The 14,129-nt window shown below is 43.5% G+C and overlaps 3 protein-coding genes across 7 annotated transcripts; all 3 read left to right on the forward strand.

Annotated features, from left to right (window-relative positions):
• Positions 1-2,003: 2,003 nt before the first annotated feature.
• Positions 2,004-6,070, forward strand: LOC110353396 (thiol S-methyltransferase TMT1A). 2 transcript variants are annotated; one of them, XM_021274961.4, is made up of 2 exons: positions 2,004-2,726; positions 2,857-3,177. In XM_021274961.4, exons 1-2 carry the CDS (start codon positions 2,232-2,234, stop codon positions 2,950-2,952), a joined length of 591 nt encoding a protein of 196 aa, XP_021130636.3. In that variant the 5' UTR covers positions 2,004-2,231; the 3' UTR covers positions 2,953-3,177. The 2 variants fall into 2 exon arrangements, with proteins under 2 accessions (XP_021130636.3, XP_021130635.1); XM_021274960.4 differs by lacking the exon at positions 2,857-3,177 and adding an exon at positions 4,636-6,070 and having other exon boundaries at positions 2,037-2,726.
• TMT1A (thiol methyltransferase 1A) lies at positions 3,798-8,928 on the forward strand. Its single transcript, XM_013103167.5, has 2 exons — positions 3,798-7,633; positions 8,542-8,928. The coding sequence occupies exons 1-2, from the start codon at positions 7,130-7,132 to the stop codon at positions 8,776-8,778; spliced, it is 741 nt and encodes a 246-aa protein (XP_012958621.2). The 5' UTR covers positions 3,798-7,129; the 3' UTR covers positions 8,779-8,928.
• A 715-nt stretch (positions 8,929-9,643) lies between these two features.
• On the forward strand, positions 9,644-14,001 carry TMPRSS12 (transmembrane serine protease 12). Of its 4 annotated transcripts, none has more exons than XM_021274956.4 (5): positions 9,644-9,782; positions 10,206-10,404; positions 11,030-11,301; positions 12,091-12,233; positions 13,252-14,001. In XM_021274956.4, the coding sequence occupies exons 1-5, from the start codon at positions 9,686-9,688 to the stop codon at positions 13,486-13,488; spliced, it is 948 nt and encodes a 315-aa protein (XP_021130631.4). In that variant the 5' UTR covers positions 9,644-9,685; the 3' UTR covers positions 13,489-14,001. The 4 variants fall into 4 exon arrangements, with proteins under 4 accessions (XP_021130631.4, XP_027301520.3, XP_071887954.1 ...); XM_027445719.3 differs by having other exon boundaries at positions 10,206-10,290; XM_072031853.1 differs by having other exon boundaries at positions 9,644-9,773.
• Positions 14,002-14,129: the final 128 nt, after the last annotated feature.

Here is a 14,129-nt window from a genome sequence, read left to right on the forward strand (position 1 = left end):
AGGAGAACAGTGAATAAGAGAGTACTAATAATTAACACAAGTTACCCCTTATATGTAGATTTGATGCCTATAATTTAATGTTATAATTTATGGCTGGATTTTTAGGATCAATTTTTATTACGTTGCTCTTGTTCTCAGTAGGACTATGCCTGTGTTGCAAAAAGAACAACCTGAAACGCTGTATTAGGTTGCTGCTTTAGGAAAAAAAAAAAAAAAATCCACCTTGCAGAAATGTCCTCTTCGCAGAATTTTAAATCTTTGTCCTCTGAGCAGAGCTTTAGGAGTTGTGTGCCGTGTGCTGAGCAGACAAGCTAACAGGACACAGCACTGTGCTGGAGAACTCATTTATCTTGCTTTAGAAATGACACAGGAACTAAATTTGCCCTCACTTTACAACGCTGATTTTTATGGGACTACCCTAGTGTAACACAAGGGCAGACACAACCTAAAAACCGTAGATCTCCCAAGCCATAACTAATCAAAAGCAGTTATATATACATTAAATAAGCTGTTACAGAAAGCTACAGATCCTGCGAAAGTTTCAGTTCAAACCGGACCTTCTGTAGCGTGTTTCTCACTAAGACTTCAGTTTCCAAACAGAAGCAAAATAAGTGGAAATAAAACCACTGAAATTCAGGGGAAAAGTCTGCGTAGGTTACAGTGCCAGCAGCTTGAAGCGTGCAGCGCTGAGCCCAGGCAAAAGTGCTGGGACAGAAGCGAGCAGGCAGCGATGCAGCTCACCCACATCCAGTCGGAAAGGTGGGAGCTCACCTGGCATCCAAGTAGGGCACCCACGGAGCCGAGGGATGCCGGTGGGCACACGGGTCCCAGCGGGGCGGGCAGCGCACCAGAAATACTTCAAGGACATGCTGGGGCCCCAGGGGTGTTATTACGGTTTGTAAAGACATCTTCGAGCAAGTCGCTTAAAGAAATATATAGGTCAGCACCCTCAGAGGGTGTAGAGTGATCACACAACAAAACAAAAAGGTCTTAGCTGATACCAGCAGAGCCTACTAGAGTCTATCCCGGAGCTGAGTCCATTGGCCTGAACCAGATTAAAAGGGAATCCTCAGAAAATGAGCATCCTCAGAGTTTATTTCCAAAATCATGCAGCCTGGAAATGTGGATAAATATTGCAGCTCCAGCTAATGGTTGTGCTTGCCTGTAATCAGAAGAGTAAAACAAACAAAAAGCGTAAAACCTTCCCTTGGGTTGGAAGAGAAATGAAACCACGCGGACCTCAGGCAACAACACAGCTAGGATAATTCTGTAATTCTGGACAGTAACTGCCTGGATCTGCGTTGTCTCTTTAAGGTGCACAGTACAAAAATAAATAAATAAAAAATACACTGGATAAGGATACTGCCCTTTCCTTATTTCATCATTACATCCTTCACTTCTCCCTTCCCCTTTTGTGCAGTGATCTCAGAATTGCCCAGTCAGTTCCTAAGGTTTGTGGACAGGGATGTGTCCCATGCATGCCTCTGCAAAGCACCCGGTGTCTGTGCCTCTGTGACAATAACCAGGTGACTGCCTGTCTGTGCTCATAGCAAAAACAGGCAAGCAGAAGCTAAACAAAGTTTAGTCGCCAGAGTGACTATGTAATTTAAACAGGTTGTTATATTTGGATAGCCAAAATATTGCAATAGTCTGGAAGATTTCTACTGTATCATGACTGCAATTCTTTTGTTGCAAAAGCTCTGTCTCACCTACAAGACAAGCCAGGATCTAAAGCCTGCAAGTGTGGGAAGAGGTGGGAGTCACTATTAGAGTGCCCTGCACACCACATCACAGCCGGGAGATGGTCAGACGTACAATGAGACAGCAGTCCACAAACCTAAGAGGCAAAACACACATGAGGTTTCGGATCAGCCGCTTCTGCCAGACAGCAGGCTCGAAGCAGGCAGGATCTGAGCTTTCAGACTGAACACAGTTAAATGTTTAAGTAGGTCCTTAGCACACAAGCAATGCCTTCAGAGCTACTTGTCCAGTTACACGTACAGCCTCTCGCGTTTGCTAGGCGAAGCAGAAATGCTCAGACACCCCCCTCCCTTCTCAGATGTTTCCAGCAGTTTTGTAAGACAGCAGTGCTGCCGCTTTAAGCCAGATTTTGGAGTGTGGCCAGCCAGGCAGATATATCCGGTTCAGAGGTAGCTGTGACAGCAGGAAAAGCTTCAGGCAGAGCGTGCTGAGCTCCCTGCACGCCCGCTTGCACGCGCAGCTCCGCACAGATGGTGCTCGCCTCCCTTCTGCAGAGCTGCGTCTGGCTCCTCGTCCTGCCTGCGCACGTATTCACCTACCTGGGCTTGTGGGACTCCTTCTATAAGAAAGTTTTTCCGTATATCATGGCTAAGATGGCACCAGCCTACAACCATAAAGTCTGCAAGCAGAAGCAAGCCCTGTTCAGCAACCTGCGAACATTTGCAGGCCCTTCGGGCCAGCTCACCTTGCTGGAAATCGGCACGGGCACCGGCACCAATTTCCAGTTCTACCCACCAGGCTGCCGGCTCACCTGCACCGACCCCAATCCCAATTTCAGCAAGTTCCTCCTCAAGAGCCTCTCGGAGAACCAGCACCTCAAGCTCGAGCGGTCGGTGGTTGCCTCTGGTGAGGACCTGCATCAGATTCCAGACGGCAGCATGGACGTGGTGGTGAGCACCCTGGTGCTGTGCTCCGTCGGCAGCGTCCAGAAGGTCCTGGCCGAGGTTCTGCGGGTGCTCAGGCGGGTAAGCGAGGGAGAAAAGGGTGATTTGTGTCCTACACGTGGGCCCCCTGTGCTAGTCCACGTGTGGGATAAATGGAACGGCCTGCACGAGGGCCAGGATGAGTTTAAAAGCAGCCTTCACTTTTTTTCAGCCCCCGGGGAGATGGGCTTGGCCGCTCCTTCCCCCTCAGCAGGCAGTTTTGGTTAAATACACATGCAGTGACAACGCTGCAACCTCTGCTGACTGATGAAAGTTTACAGCCTAAAAAAACAAGTGCTCCCTCCAAAAATTCAAGCACTAATAAAACAACAAGCAATAATAAAAATAACAAAAGCCCTAAACACTGTAGTCATATTTAAATATTTATTTTAAATCCAAATTCACATTAATTTTGTATAAGCCACTTCATGATTCGTTAGAAAACTTCCAAACCTAAATGGAAGGAATGGCAATCTCATCCTTATCAAAAGGACCTTTGTTCCTAAATCTTTTCAAGTTATCGGGACTGAGAACCCAAATAAAGTCAGAAACTGAATGTTGGCACCTAGATCATTTTAATATTTTGGAAAATGTGTCGTTGGTTCATGTTGACTGTTTGTAAGACAAGCAATAAGCATTTCTTCTTTAGTCCAAAGATTTCAGACCACCCTGCATGCATAGGGCAAAAGATTGTCCTGGAACTGGCATTGCTCTGATCTGGTGTGCGAGCACCATTTCCCCAAAAATGAACAATCCCATTCCTATTCTGCAGGTTGCAGAGGAACCATGGTTAGAGTCCAACAGGTTGAACCCTTACCATCCCTCCCAATTCTAGGTCAATGAAAATTAAAAATAGGCCATCGCTTACAACCCATCATTGAGCAGATGCCACACAGAGCAGACTGGGCAGAAATGCAGCGTGCCCGGTTTCTGCATCCACCTGCCCTTTTGTCGTACGTGGCCCATTTAAAAGGGCACCAGCTCCAGGGCCCTCCCTAACTGCTGCTGTTGAAATGTCTGACAACAGTGCAGCTGAAATGGGAACAAAACCTGCCTCAACAACTGCTGGGAAGTGTCTAACTGGGGGGATCCTCGTGCATCTCAGCAGCATCGGAAGAGTCGTCTGCAGAAACATCCACCATGCACAGAGGGAGAAGCAGGCACAGCTCACAGGGAATGGATCTGTGGGCTGAGGAGGAAGTGCTCTCGTGTCTGATTTCCCTTCTGCCAAATCCTCTTTCTTTTTCTAGCCTGCAACTTGACACATGACAATGCCTACAAGTTTCTTTACATTACTGTGCTGGAAAGATCTCCAGACCTTTCTGGGATCACAAGAGAAGCTGCCCATCCCCTGTCCTGTAACATTCAGACACAACACAAGCAAAGTTGTGCTTCTGGCGTGCACAGCTCCTACTCCTAAATACTTTCTGGTAGTGTTGCTTCACCTGCAGATGAAAGAACTCGCTCAGCCTGCTTTACCTCTCCCTCCTCAGCATGGCTGATGTGCTGCCAGGCAGGCAGAAGGCTGGGAACACCTGCAGGCAGTGCTGATCGCCCCGGCAATTTTACAGATGAGAGAAACTGAAGCACAAGGATGTTAAAGTGGTTACTCCGAGATCATCCAAGGCAGTTGTGACAGAGATAATAACCCCGTGGCAGCAGTTCCTAGCCACCAGACCATACAGCTTCCTGCACAGCTCTAAGCTGCACCCATCAGTAAACTTGTAGTCAGTCCATCATAGCCACCACTTTCAATAAAAGCTGAATGGGAGGCAGTCTTACAGACCACACAGCCCAAAACGAATCCAAATCTTGCATGCATAACATCTAGGAAAGGGCTTGGTGTTCAGAGAGGTGATAAAAAGCAGTGTACTTATCAACATGGAAAAAAATAAATTCTACTTATGAAGGTGAAAAGCCCTAAGTCCTTTCTGATGGCACTGTTTTGCAGGGTGGAGCTTTCTACTTCTTGGAGCATGTGGCTGCAGATCATTCCAGCTGGACCTACTTTTGGCAAAAGGTCTTTGACCCACTCTGGAAGTGTTTTGGCGATGGGTGTTCCTTGAGCAGAGAGACACAGAAGGAGCTGGAGAAAACTAATTTCTCAGAACTGAATTTAAAGCGCATTTCTGTCACACCTCACTGGATCCCTTCTAGTCCTCATATCATTGGGTATGCAGTAAAATAAGGACTGTGAGCACTGCAGGGCACGGGACCTCTCTTCAGCACTCCTTCCTTGCTTTAAACGAGGTTTTTCACCAGATAGCACCCTTACAGCCAACCAGCAGCTAGAAAGAAGAAAAACACGGAAAACAGTGAGCATCCACAGCTCCTTCAAACCGGGAGTCGCTCTCCTTTTGTTAGGCAGGCTTTCTGGGTAAAGTTCTTAAATAGAGCTGTCACAGAAGGACTTGGCAAACTGGAAAGAAGAATAGACAACAAAATTCAGACCAATACAAAATAAAGAGTCAGCATCTTAGAGAGCTGAGAAAGGAGAGAGCGAAGAAAGGGAACAGAAAATACATGCAAGCAAGAACAGGCAGCTAACGCTTCCTAATGGTGGAGAATAATGCCCAACCGTTCACATTTCCGATACAGGACACATACATAATAGATACAGCATCAGTACAAGCGTTTTCATTTCAAGCTTCCTATTATGAACTACCTTTAGGAGCTTCATTCACCCATGCCGGTACAAGTCCTCCCTGACAGGAGTTGTGTTTATTCAGGGAAGTGCTCATTAGAGCACCACTTCGCCATACAGAGTTCTCACTGGCCATTAGATGCTAATGTTATCAGCGCGGATTTAACTCGAAACAGCAACCCAGGAAGCCAAAAACTGTTCTTACAGGATATCTTTTATCTTATGGGATAAAACAGGTTTTTTTTTTGTTAAATCTGGTGGCAGAAACCTCATCTCCACTGTAAAATGCTCTCTGTTACTAGGGCAGCTGTGTCCTCAGAGCCCGTTGGTCACACTCTGCTAATGTGTTTCACCTGTGCTTAAACTCCTCACTTTTTACTCTCCCCAGGAGCTAGATCACACCTGTAAGATGTCTTTTTAAAAGCCATGAGTTTTATTAGAAATGTTTTCCAGTTAAACTCCTCTAGGACACCAGGATAAGGTGCTGCCTTCTTGGCCACTGTTGAGTCTTTTCTACGATTTCCTACAGTATAGCAGCAAAGAATTAAAGCCCAGCACAGATTATATTTATAATGCACTTCTTGACTCTATTTTGTGCTTCACACGCTTCCAGGTGCTCTATGCAGAAAGCACATCTGAAGTAATCCCATTGTTCAGATTCATTTCTCTGATGTAATTACCACAAGGTAGAGGAATGAAGGTATGACAACAGAGTTCGTTAATAAAGCAGTCTAATAATGATGCCATTGTATACTGGACTTTATATTTGCTTTATTACCACTAGAGGGAGGAGGTAACTCGTCGAACAGGGCTACCTATCACTTCACAGAAAAACAACATTCTCCAGCACAGTTCACACCCGAACTGCCTGACTGAAGGACCTGAAGTTGAGAGGTACAAACAGTCCTCCTTTTCCATCGCTGGGCTCACCTGAAGCAGAGCAATTAAAAGCTAGGGGCTAATTACCCTGCTACTAAGTCCTGTGGAAAAAGTACTGGTGATTGCACAGTTGAAAAAGTTTTACAGAATGCATTTAGCATAAAACAGAACATGTGTTGTTGACTCAGGCTTACAAAGTTAATAAAACCAAGCTACATACTGCATGTAGTGATTACTGAATTAATTGCTTTCTATCAGAGCTCTGAAAGGTAACTAAGAAAAGCAAGATAATTTCCTGCAAAGGAGCCAAATTCACATGCTGAAGTATTTTGGTGCCCACGAAGTTGGAAGACTGAAAGAGCTCAGATCAGGTAGCCGACTAGTTGATCCAGCTTCTTTAGCTACCTACACTGGGGTGGTAAATAATTCAGAAATAAATGTATCTCTACTGAAATGTTAATCAAACACCCGACCAGACGCCTGTCTACAGCATATCCAGCATTCAAATTAACTTACTTCTTTTCCCCGAAGACAACATACGTTTGCTTTAAGAGATATGAACTGTAATCTGAAACTGAACACCACATTAGGGCATTTTATGACATTTTGCCAAGGGTTAGATACAAGGTTGTACTGCCCAATTTATCGAGGTTACTTAACAAACTGGCAGCTCTTTTTCTTGCCAGAGCTGGGACACTACCCTAACTGTTTGGTATGCAGTCCTGTTTTTCCCTCCCCTGCCTGTGAGCAGACTTTAAAATCAGCTCGAGAAACAAGTCTACCAGGTCAATCCAAGGAGCTGAATACGCTTCAAGAGGAACACAGCAAGTACATGAACGCAGCTCTGTCCGAGTTTCAAGGGCTCTAGCACACGGAAGAAACTAGCTTTGCTCCGTACGGATCCTCTGCCCTCACGACAGCAATGACAGAAGCCAGCATCCTCTTCTTCCGCACCTGCCTTGCGCTGCTTGCTATGCCCATCTACATCCTATCATTCCTGGGCATATGGGAGCCCTTCTGTAAGAAGATATTTTTTCCTTTCTTCTTAGAGAAGCTCACTACAATTCACAACAGGAAAACAAAGAAGCAGAAGCAGGAGCTATTTCGAAATCTCCCTGACTTTGCCGGCCCCTCAGGAGAGCTGAAGCTGCTGGAGATTGGAACTGGTTGTGGTGCTAACTTCCAGTTCTACCCACCAGGCTGCAGAGTCACATGCACCGACATAAACCCCAACTTCCAGCAAGGCCTTTCGAGAAGCATGAGCCAGAACCAGCACATCCACTATGAGCGCTTCCTCGTAGCAGCTGGAGAAGACCTGCACCAGGTGCCCAGCGGTTCCGTGGATGCCGTCGTCTGCACCTTAGTCCTCTGCTCAGTGCAGAGCGTGAACGGCACCTTGAAGGAAGTAATGCGAGTGCTCAAACCAGTGAGTATTTGAAGAAAAACTTTCATGTTATTACCTTTATGATCTATTCCAGAGGTGCTTCACCAAATGTATATATATATGTATTATTTTTTTTTAAGCTTGCAGACCAGACCCAGTTTATAAGTTAAATGAGATTTAAATGGAGCAAAGCAGTAGCAACAGACTAGTCAGTCTGTTCTATTCTCAAAAGTAAAACCCTAAAAGTTACAATCTACATACCTAAATCTGCTACAAAATTAATAATTGCAGCTGATATGCATTTAAAGCAGAACCTGCTGTTTTTGTTGTCCCTCCCCCAAACACTTGGTTTTCTTTTGGTGAAGAGCTTTCTGATCAAGACTGAAAGTCTGTTTTAAATAAATTGCCTTTGCCTCTTAGAAGAAGGGCTGATCTACCTGTATGACTAAACCAATCTGATTAAATGTCCTCATTCCTTGTAGGGTATCAGTCAAATTGAAAAACAAAAGAAAGAGAGCTGGGTTGTTCAGTTTTTTTGCAATAACATTTCAGTCTCTAAAATGGTATTTTCAAGCCCAATCCTCTGGGTTGTCAAAACCCAGTGAGTTCTAGTAGGATTTATACATTTCTCTCAGTCTTCTTTGGAAAAAAACAACAAAAAACATGCTAGCAACTGTAATTTGAACAAAATGGTAACTATTGCTGCAATAATAGAGGGACCAAATAAATGCATCCTGCATGCTTCTGGAATATGCATTTTGAATCTGTGCAAGTTTCCCACTTATATTAATTCCAACTGGCATCAGAAAAGCAAAAGGAGGGGAGGGGGAATACTGTGGGGCGAGCAAATGAAGCTTCACACGCACTGGTGGGTACTGAGCGATGGCAGGCCGCCTGGCTCTGCTGTGTGCACTCTTTCTACAGCGCTAAGACGACTTTGTTTTCCCCAGGGAGGCGTTTTCTATTTCTTAGAGCACGTGGCCGATGATCATTCCAGCTGGAGGTATTTTTGGCAGCAAGTCTGCTATCCAACTTGGAAACTCGTGTTTGATGGTTGCTGCCTAACAAGAGAGATATGGAAAAATCTCGAACAGGCCAACTTCTCAGAACTGAAATTACAACACATCAGTGTACCGCTGCCCGGGACGCCTATTAAGCCTCACATCATCGGATACGCTGTGAAGTAACACAGATCGCACCATAAAGCTTCTTCCCCTGGCCCCACAGAAACGCCTCAGCATAATCAAAGCGCACAAAACAGCATATGCTAATCCTGACATATGAATGTAGGTAACGTGGCTAAGGACTTTAATTAAACTTCTGATTCAGACATCAAATGAGAGAAGAGAGTCAGTTTTCTAAACATCTTTAAACTAAAACCACTGTGCTGGGTATACACGAAAGCTTCGCACGGTGCCTTACTGGCTGTGGGGCAGCCCTGGCAGCACACTGGGCACCTCCACATTGCTTCCAGACCTGCCTGGGGCCACTTCGAAACAAAGGTGGCAAAGGCAACAGAACACAAGAGTTTGGCAGACAAAATAAATATATTAACTCCTTACTTGAGGGAACTTCTGCCCGTACCTCTCTGGCAAGCATTTCCTTCAGGTATTCGCAAGCATATTTTGCCACGAGGACGGGGCAGGCGTAGAGCACCCCAAACCAGTGCAGGCCTCCATGCTGAGGGCACTCCTGGCACCCGCTCTCCTTTCCCTGGGCTGTTCACAGCTGTTTGTTCTCCAGCCTTACGAAACCAGCAGGCAGAGGCAACCTCTAACACATAAACTTTGCTCAGCTGCAAGTTATTTATTCACCAGGGGCAGAGTGCTAGGAGGGAGGAGGAGGCTGTCTCCCCATGTAACACACAAAGCCTCTCACTCACTTGGCTGCCCACCTGCCCCCGCACTTGGTTCTAACAACATTCACCAGCATTAAAAGAGTCATAATTAACGTTTTGTGCTTGGGAAGTTTCTTTACGGTGTCCCCGGTGCACCACAGCCCGGGTGGGAGGTGTTGCTGCCTCAGAGCCGGTGGTGGCCGTTGGCACTCTAACGCGCACGGGGCCCCGCCGCCATTTTGTGCCCTTGACTGAGAATGAGGCAGAAGTTGGCCACCGCCTCGCTGCTCCTGCTGCTGGTGGGCACTGTGCCCGCTGTGGTGGCCCCGCAGACCCTCTGGGACGGTACTGGTGGTATGCCTGGGTGCTGGGTCAGTGCGGTGGGTGTTGAGATGGCTGCGGTGAGTGGTTTAAGTACCTGAAAGGGCATGGAGGGGGGGGAGGCGGTAGTGCCCCATTACTGCGTGGCTTCTTCCCACAGCTTCCCACAGAAAAACTTTATAAAGGTGATGAATTCACAAAGCTGCAGCGACTGGAACCCACTTACATTGACGTGCACAAACACAAATGCAAGAAATATGCCTGTAACCAAATAAAATACCTTTCACAGGGCCTAAGGAAATATCCACATTTTCTCTCAAGAATCAGAGCTCTAGCAGGAAACATTAAAAGTCACAGCTAGTAACACTGTAGATACAAAAAACCACCCGTGGCTAGCTCACCAAAAGCTCTGTTTTTCTGTGTGAGCCTTATAACTAACTCTGTTCTGTTTTGTAGCGTGTGGGGAGCGGCCGCTCATAGATAAGACCTCAGGATCCCGGATTGTAGGTGGACACGACGCCGAGGTTGGAGCATGGCCGTGGTCAGTCAGCCTCCAGATTCACCACGTTGGTGCAAAATTTGCACATATATGCGGTGGAACTTTAGTTAGTGAGAATTCAGTGGTTACTGCTGGCCACTGCACTACAGGACGGAAGTAGGTATTCATGCCAATAGATGGTTTTATTAAGTATGAGGAAAGCATAGCATCACCTTTGGTATCTTCAAACAGAATGTAAATCAGTGGGACACAGGAATGCTGAGCTCCCCCAGTACAAAACCAGTACAGAGACTCTGAAATGCACTTCTGGCTTGGTCCAGAACAGCCTTTGTTTTTGCTAAAGGGCCAGTTGGTTTTGATCTAGGTGACATTTTCATTAGGGAACTTATTTTTTCTTTCCCCCCCCAGGAGTTTCCAATCTTTCTGCTTAATAGAGCATTTTAAACAAGTAAAGCTCACTGCAAAACAAACAAACAAACAAACAAACAAAAAAAAAAAACACAAAAAAAACCCTGCAATACTTAAATTAGAAACATTACAATTCATTAGTTTTGATACTGCTTCCATTTTTTTTTTGTTTAACAGAACCAACAAAATTGGCACTTTACGTTTCTTTGACAATGGGGTAATAAAACTCTTCAAAAGAGGCTTTTTAATTGTACTTACAGCAGTTCTGTATTGCAACTATTTGATCACTGTTTGCTTTTCTGTAGTCTTTAAAATAGTTGCAAAATCTGCACACTAGTTCCTGCAAGTTCATATTGATTGCGTTCTTTCTTAGGGACCCATATTTTTGGAGAGCTGTGTTGGGCACACATAACCTTTGGAAACATGGCAAACATGCAGCAAGAAGAAGTATTAGAAGCATAATTGTGCACCCAGAATTCGACAGAGAAACATTTGAAAATGATATTGCATTATTTCACCTTAATTCTGCTGTACGCTACAGTTACTACATTCAGCCTATCTGCTTACCTTCTGCACACCTTTACCTGTATATTGGCCAGGAAACAGAGTGCTTTATAAGTGGTTGGGGACGTATAGCAGAAAAAGGTAAAAGTTTGCTTGTTTTGTTGAACCAGTTATTAGCTGCATGACTCCCATTAGGTTTCAGTCCCTCCGATTCACTGAGAGAGAACTGAATCCATTCAGGTTGTAGTCTCATCACACAAAGTCATTAAATACTTCTGTAATTGACTATCTGCTTTCAGTGTTTTTTACGTTGAAAGCAGATTAGAACTACAGAGATGTCATCAAAGGCATAAATATTTAGCCTTTCTTTCATGGATAATATGAAAAAAGGAAAACAAACTATCCCAACTTTCAGACTCACAGTAGTTACTCAATGTTGTCTGCACGAATAACTATTTTTTATTGAAAATATTTATAGTGCATTATCAGCTTAGGAGTCCCAACACATTTTAGGTGTGGCTGCTCTCCCTCAAATTATCTTTAATCTCTATAAGCACAGACTTCATACAGTGTCAGTTGGCGGCGTGCATCTTGAATGGAAATTTCAAGGACAGCCGAGGATGATACAAGCTTATTTAGTAAGTCACCTCTGGCATTTTGAGCAAGGCTAATGAGCAGTACTGTTATCATCTATGCTTCTTCAGAATAAGAACTGCAAAAATTACATCAAATCCAAGTCAGCAAATGCTTAGCCCACTTAAGTTTAAATCCATTAGAAACAGGCACAATCTCTAGATTAGCACGTGTTGGAGCATGTACAGGAGCACGTTTAAGGTAAAAAAAAAAAAACAGGAAAAAGATGTCACAGTAAGAATGACTATGCACAACAGCATAAATGTTTGACTTTCTATATGCTGTCTTCCATTAAAGGTAAAACTCCATCTGTATTACAAGAAGCACAAGTGGAAATCATTCCTCATAGTGCATGTAACAATTCTGATGCATATGGAGGCATGATTAACAACAACATGATTTGTGCTGGCTCTCCATTGGGAGGCATTGATAGCTGTCAGGTAAGAATCAACACCATGCCCAATGTGCCACCACTAAGCCAGAGTCTCAGGGGTATCGCGATGCATTTGTAGCATAATTCATTAAAATGGCACAAATACTAAAGGAAAAATACATCAAATGGGAAAAGAAGCATCATAAATAGACAGAGAGGTGATTCAAAAAGGAACACCCATTGCTGAAAAATACACAGACTTCAGTGTTACTCAGCAAAAGAAAAGAACAAGTTAACAGAACTGAAAGGACAAAGAACACAAATGCAGTACGTATGTTATCGCTGTACACATGCAGTGTGTGTGAAGTACACATCTTGCTTGGTTTTCTGCTGTTGAAAGACAGCACTGATACTGAAAAGTGACATGGTTCAGTGGCAAGATTTTTATTTAAATGCTGAGCAATCAGCATCTCTTTCTCAGAAAAGACAATTCTCAGGTCAAAAGCCCCAGGATGCTAAAGTTGGGGCATCAGCTGTGATATGGAGACATTTATAATTAAATAAGTATATTCATAAGTGTATCATTAGTCTGATACACTTCCTGCTTTCCTCAGCACTTTTCCTCTAAGCAAGTAATTTGGCAAAAATTCAACGTTGTGTATTCATTACTATGTTTCTTGGTAATTGCAATACTACACTGTACAGAAAATACATTCTGGTAACAACGGACATGTAAGAAAGTTTATGGAGATAAGCCTTAGAATGAAAAAGGTACCAAAAAAAAAAAAGAATTAAGAAACAAATAACAACAAAGAACAAAAAAAAAAAATCCACAGAACTTTACTTAGACAGTGAAACTAATATAGACATGTTTTTTTAGTCAAGGTAGTGTCCCTCAGTATCACAGATCTTTATTTTAATTGGCCTGTGTACTACTATCCATATATTACTGTCTTTATTACTGTCTAGGTAACTTGGCAGATTTTTAAAATGTAATTTTAAAAAGTGGATACATCACTAACATTTCTACATTGGTTTCTGGAAGGGAATGTATGTCACTAGTCTTTTATATTATTTATTTATAGGGAGACAGCGGTGGACCTTTAGTATGCTATCACCCTGGTGACAACAAATTCTATCTACTAGGGGTTACTAGCTTTGGATATGGCTGTGGCCGACAAAATTACCCTGGGGTCTACGTCTGTGTACCTCACTACAGAAGGTGGATAAGCTCTCAACTTCTCCTGAATGGCAAGGCTGGGAATCCTGTGAGCATTACGCTTATGATTTTTCTGACTGTCAGATGTATAGTGTTCATGTAGACTTTCTAAAGTCTACAAACCACCGCATCATCATAGTACAGATTTGGTCTGCCTGTTAAAACTTGGCAAAGAGGAGCTAACTCATGTTTCGGAATAAATCTCTGAGCAAAAATACATATATATATTTTTTTTTTAAAGAAGGCATGTTTTTATCCAATCTGCATGGGTACAAAACCTTAAAAGCACACTTTGCAGGTGTATTATTTCTTGTAAATGTAGGAACTAAAGCAAAGCACATGCAATAGTTAACATATACGTTCATTAGGATTTTCTAGGAATGTAAGGTTTCAAACTGTGATATCCCCCATCGTTTTTGAGGTATGAAGCGTATTACATGTGTATTGTTGCTCTGAATTGCAAGATCTTAGCATTCTTACAATATGTGATCTCATCAAGTTTTTTTTTCTTGTTAAAAACTACTTTGATAGACATGTATGAAGACAAAGTAACATAATAGTTTTAGGCTATAAGCATGAAATCTAGCTAATTAAAAATGTTTACCAGTACTTCCAAGTATGTGTCCTAAAAGTTTGTAATTTTATCATCATCTTTTCTGTCTTCTGTCTTTAATACCCATGCTGACAAGTAGAGGGAATGATAGCAGCCTTGACCCTAATAATGGAAATGAATATTGAAATGTT

Source organism: Anas platyrhynchos, chromosome 34 (assembly GCF_047663525.1).
Source record: "Anas platyrhynchos isolate ZD024472 breed Pekin duck chromosome 34, IASCAAS_PekinDuck_T2T, whole genome shotgun sequence".
NCBI lineage: Eukaryota > Metazoa > Chordata > Aves > Anseriformes > Anatidae > Anas > Anas platyrhynchos.

Coding starts and splice junctions, on each gene's coding strand:
- TMPRSS12 (XM_021274956.4), top strand. CDS start 9,686: ATGAGGCAGAAGTTGGCCACCGCCTCGCTGCTCCTGCTGCTGGTGGGC. Junction 11,302..12,090: donor GGGACGTATAGCAGAAAAAG/GTAAAAGTTTGC, acceptor CTTCCATTAAAG/GTAAAACTCCATCTGTATTA. Junction 12,234..13,251: donor GAGGCATTGATAGCTGTCAG/GTAAGAATCAAC, acceptor ATTTATTTATAG/GGAGACAGCGGTGGACCTTT.
- LOC110353396 (XM_021274960.4), top strand. CDS start 2,232: ATGGTGCTCGCCTCCCTTCTGCAGAGCTGCGTCTGGCTCCTCGTCCTG. Junction 2,727..4,635: donor TTCTGCGGGTGCTCAGGCGG/GTAAGCGAGGGA, acceptor ACTGTTTTGCAG/GGTGGAGCTTTCTACTTCTT.
- TMT1A (XM_013103167.5), top strand. CDS start 7,130: ATGACAGAAGCCAGCATCCTCTTCTTCCGCACCTGCCTTGCGCTGCTT. Junction 7,634..8,541: donor TAATGCGAGTGCTCAAACCA/GTGAGTATTTGA, acceptor TGTTTTCCCCAG/GGAGGCGTTTTCTATTTCTT.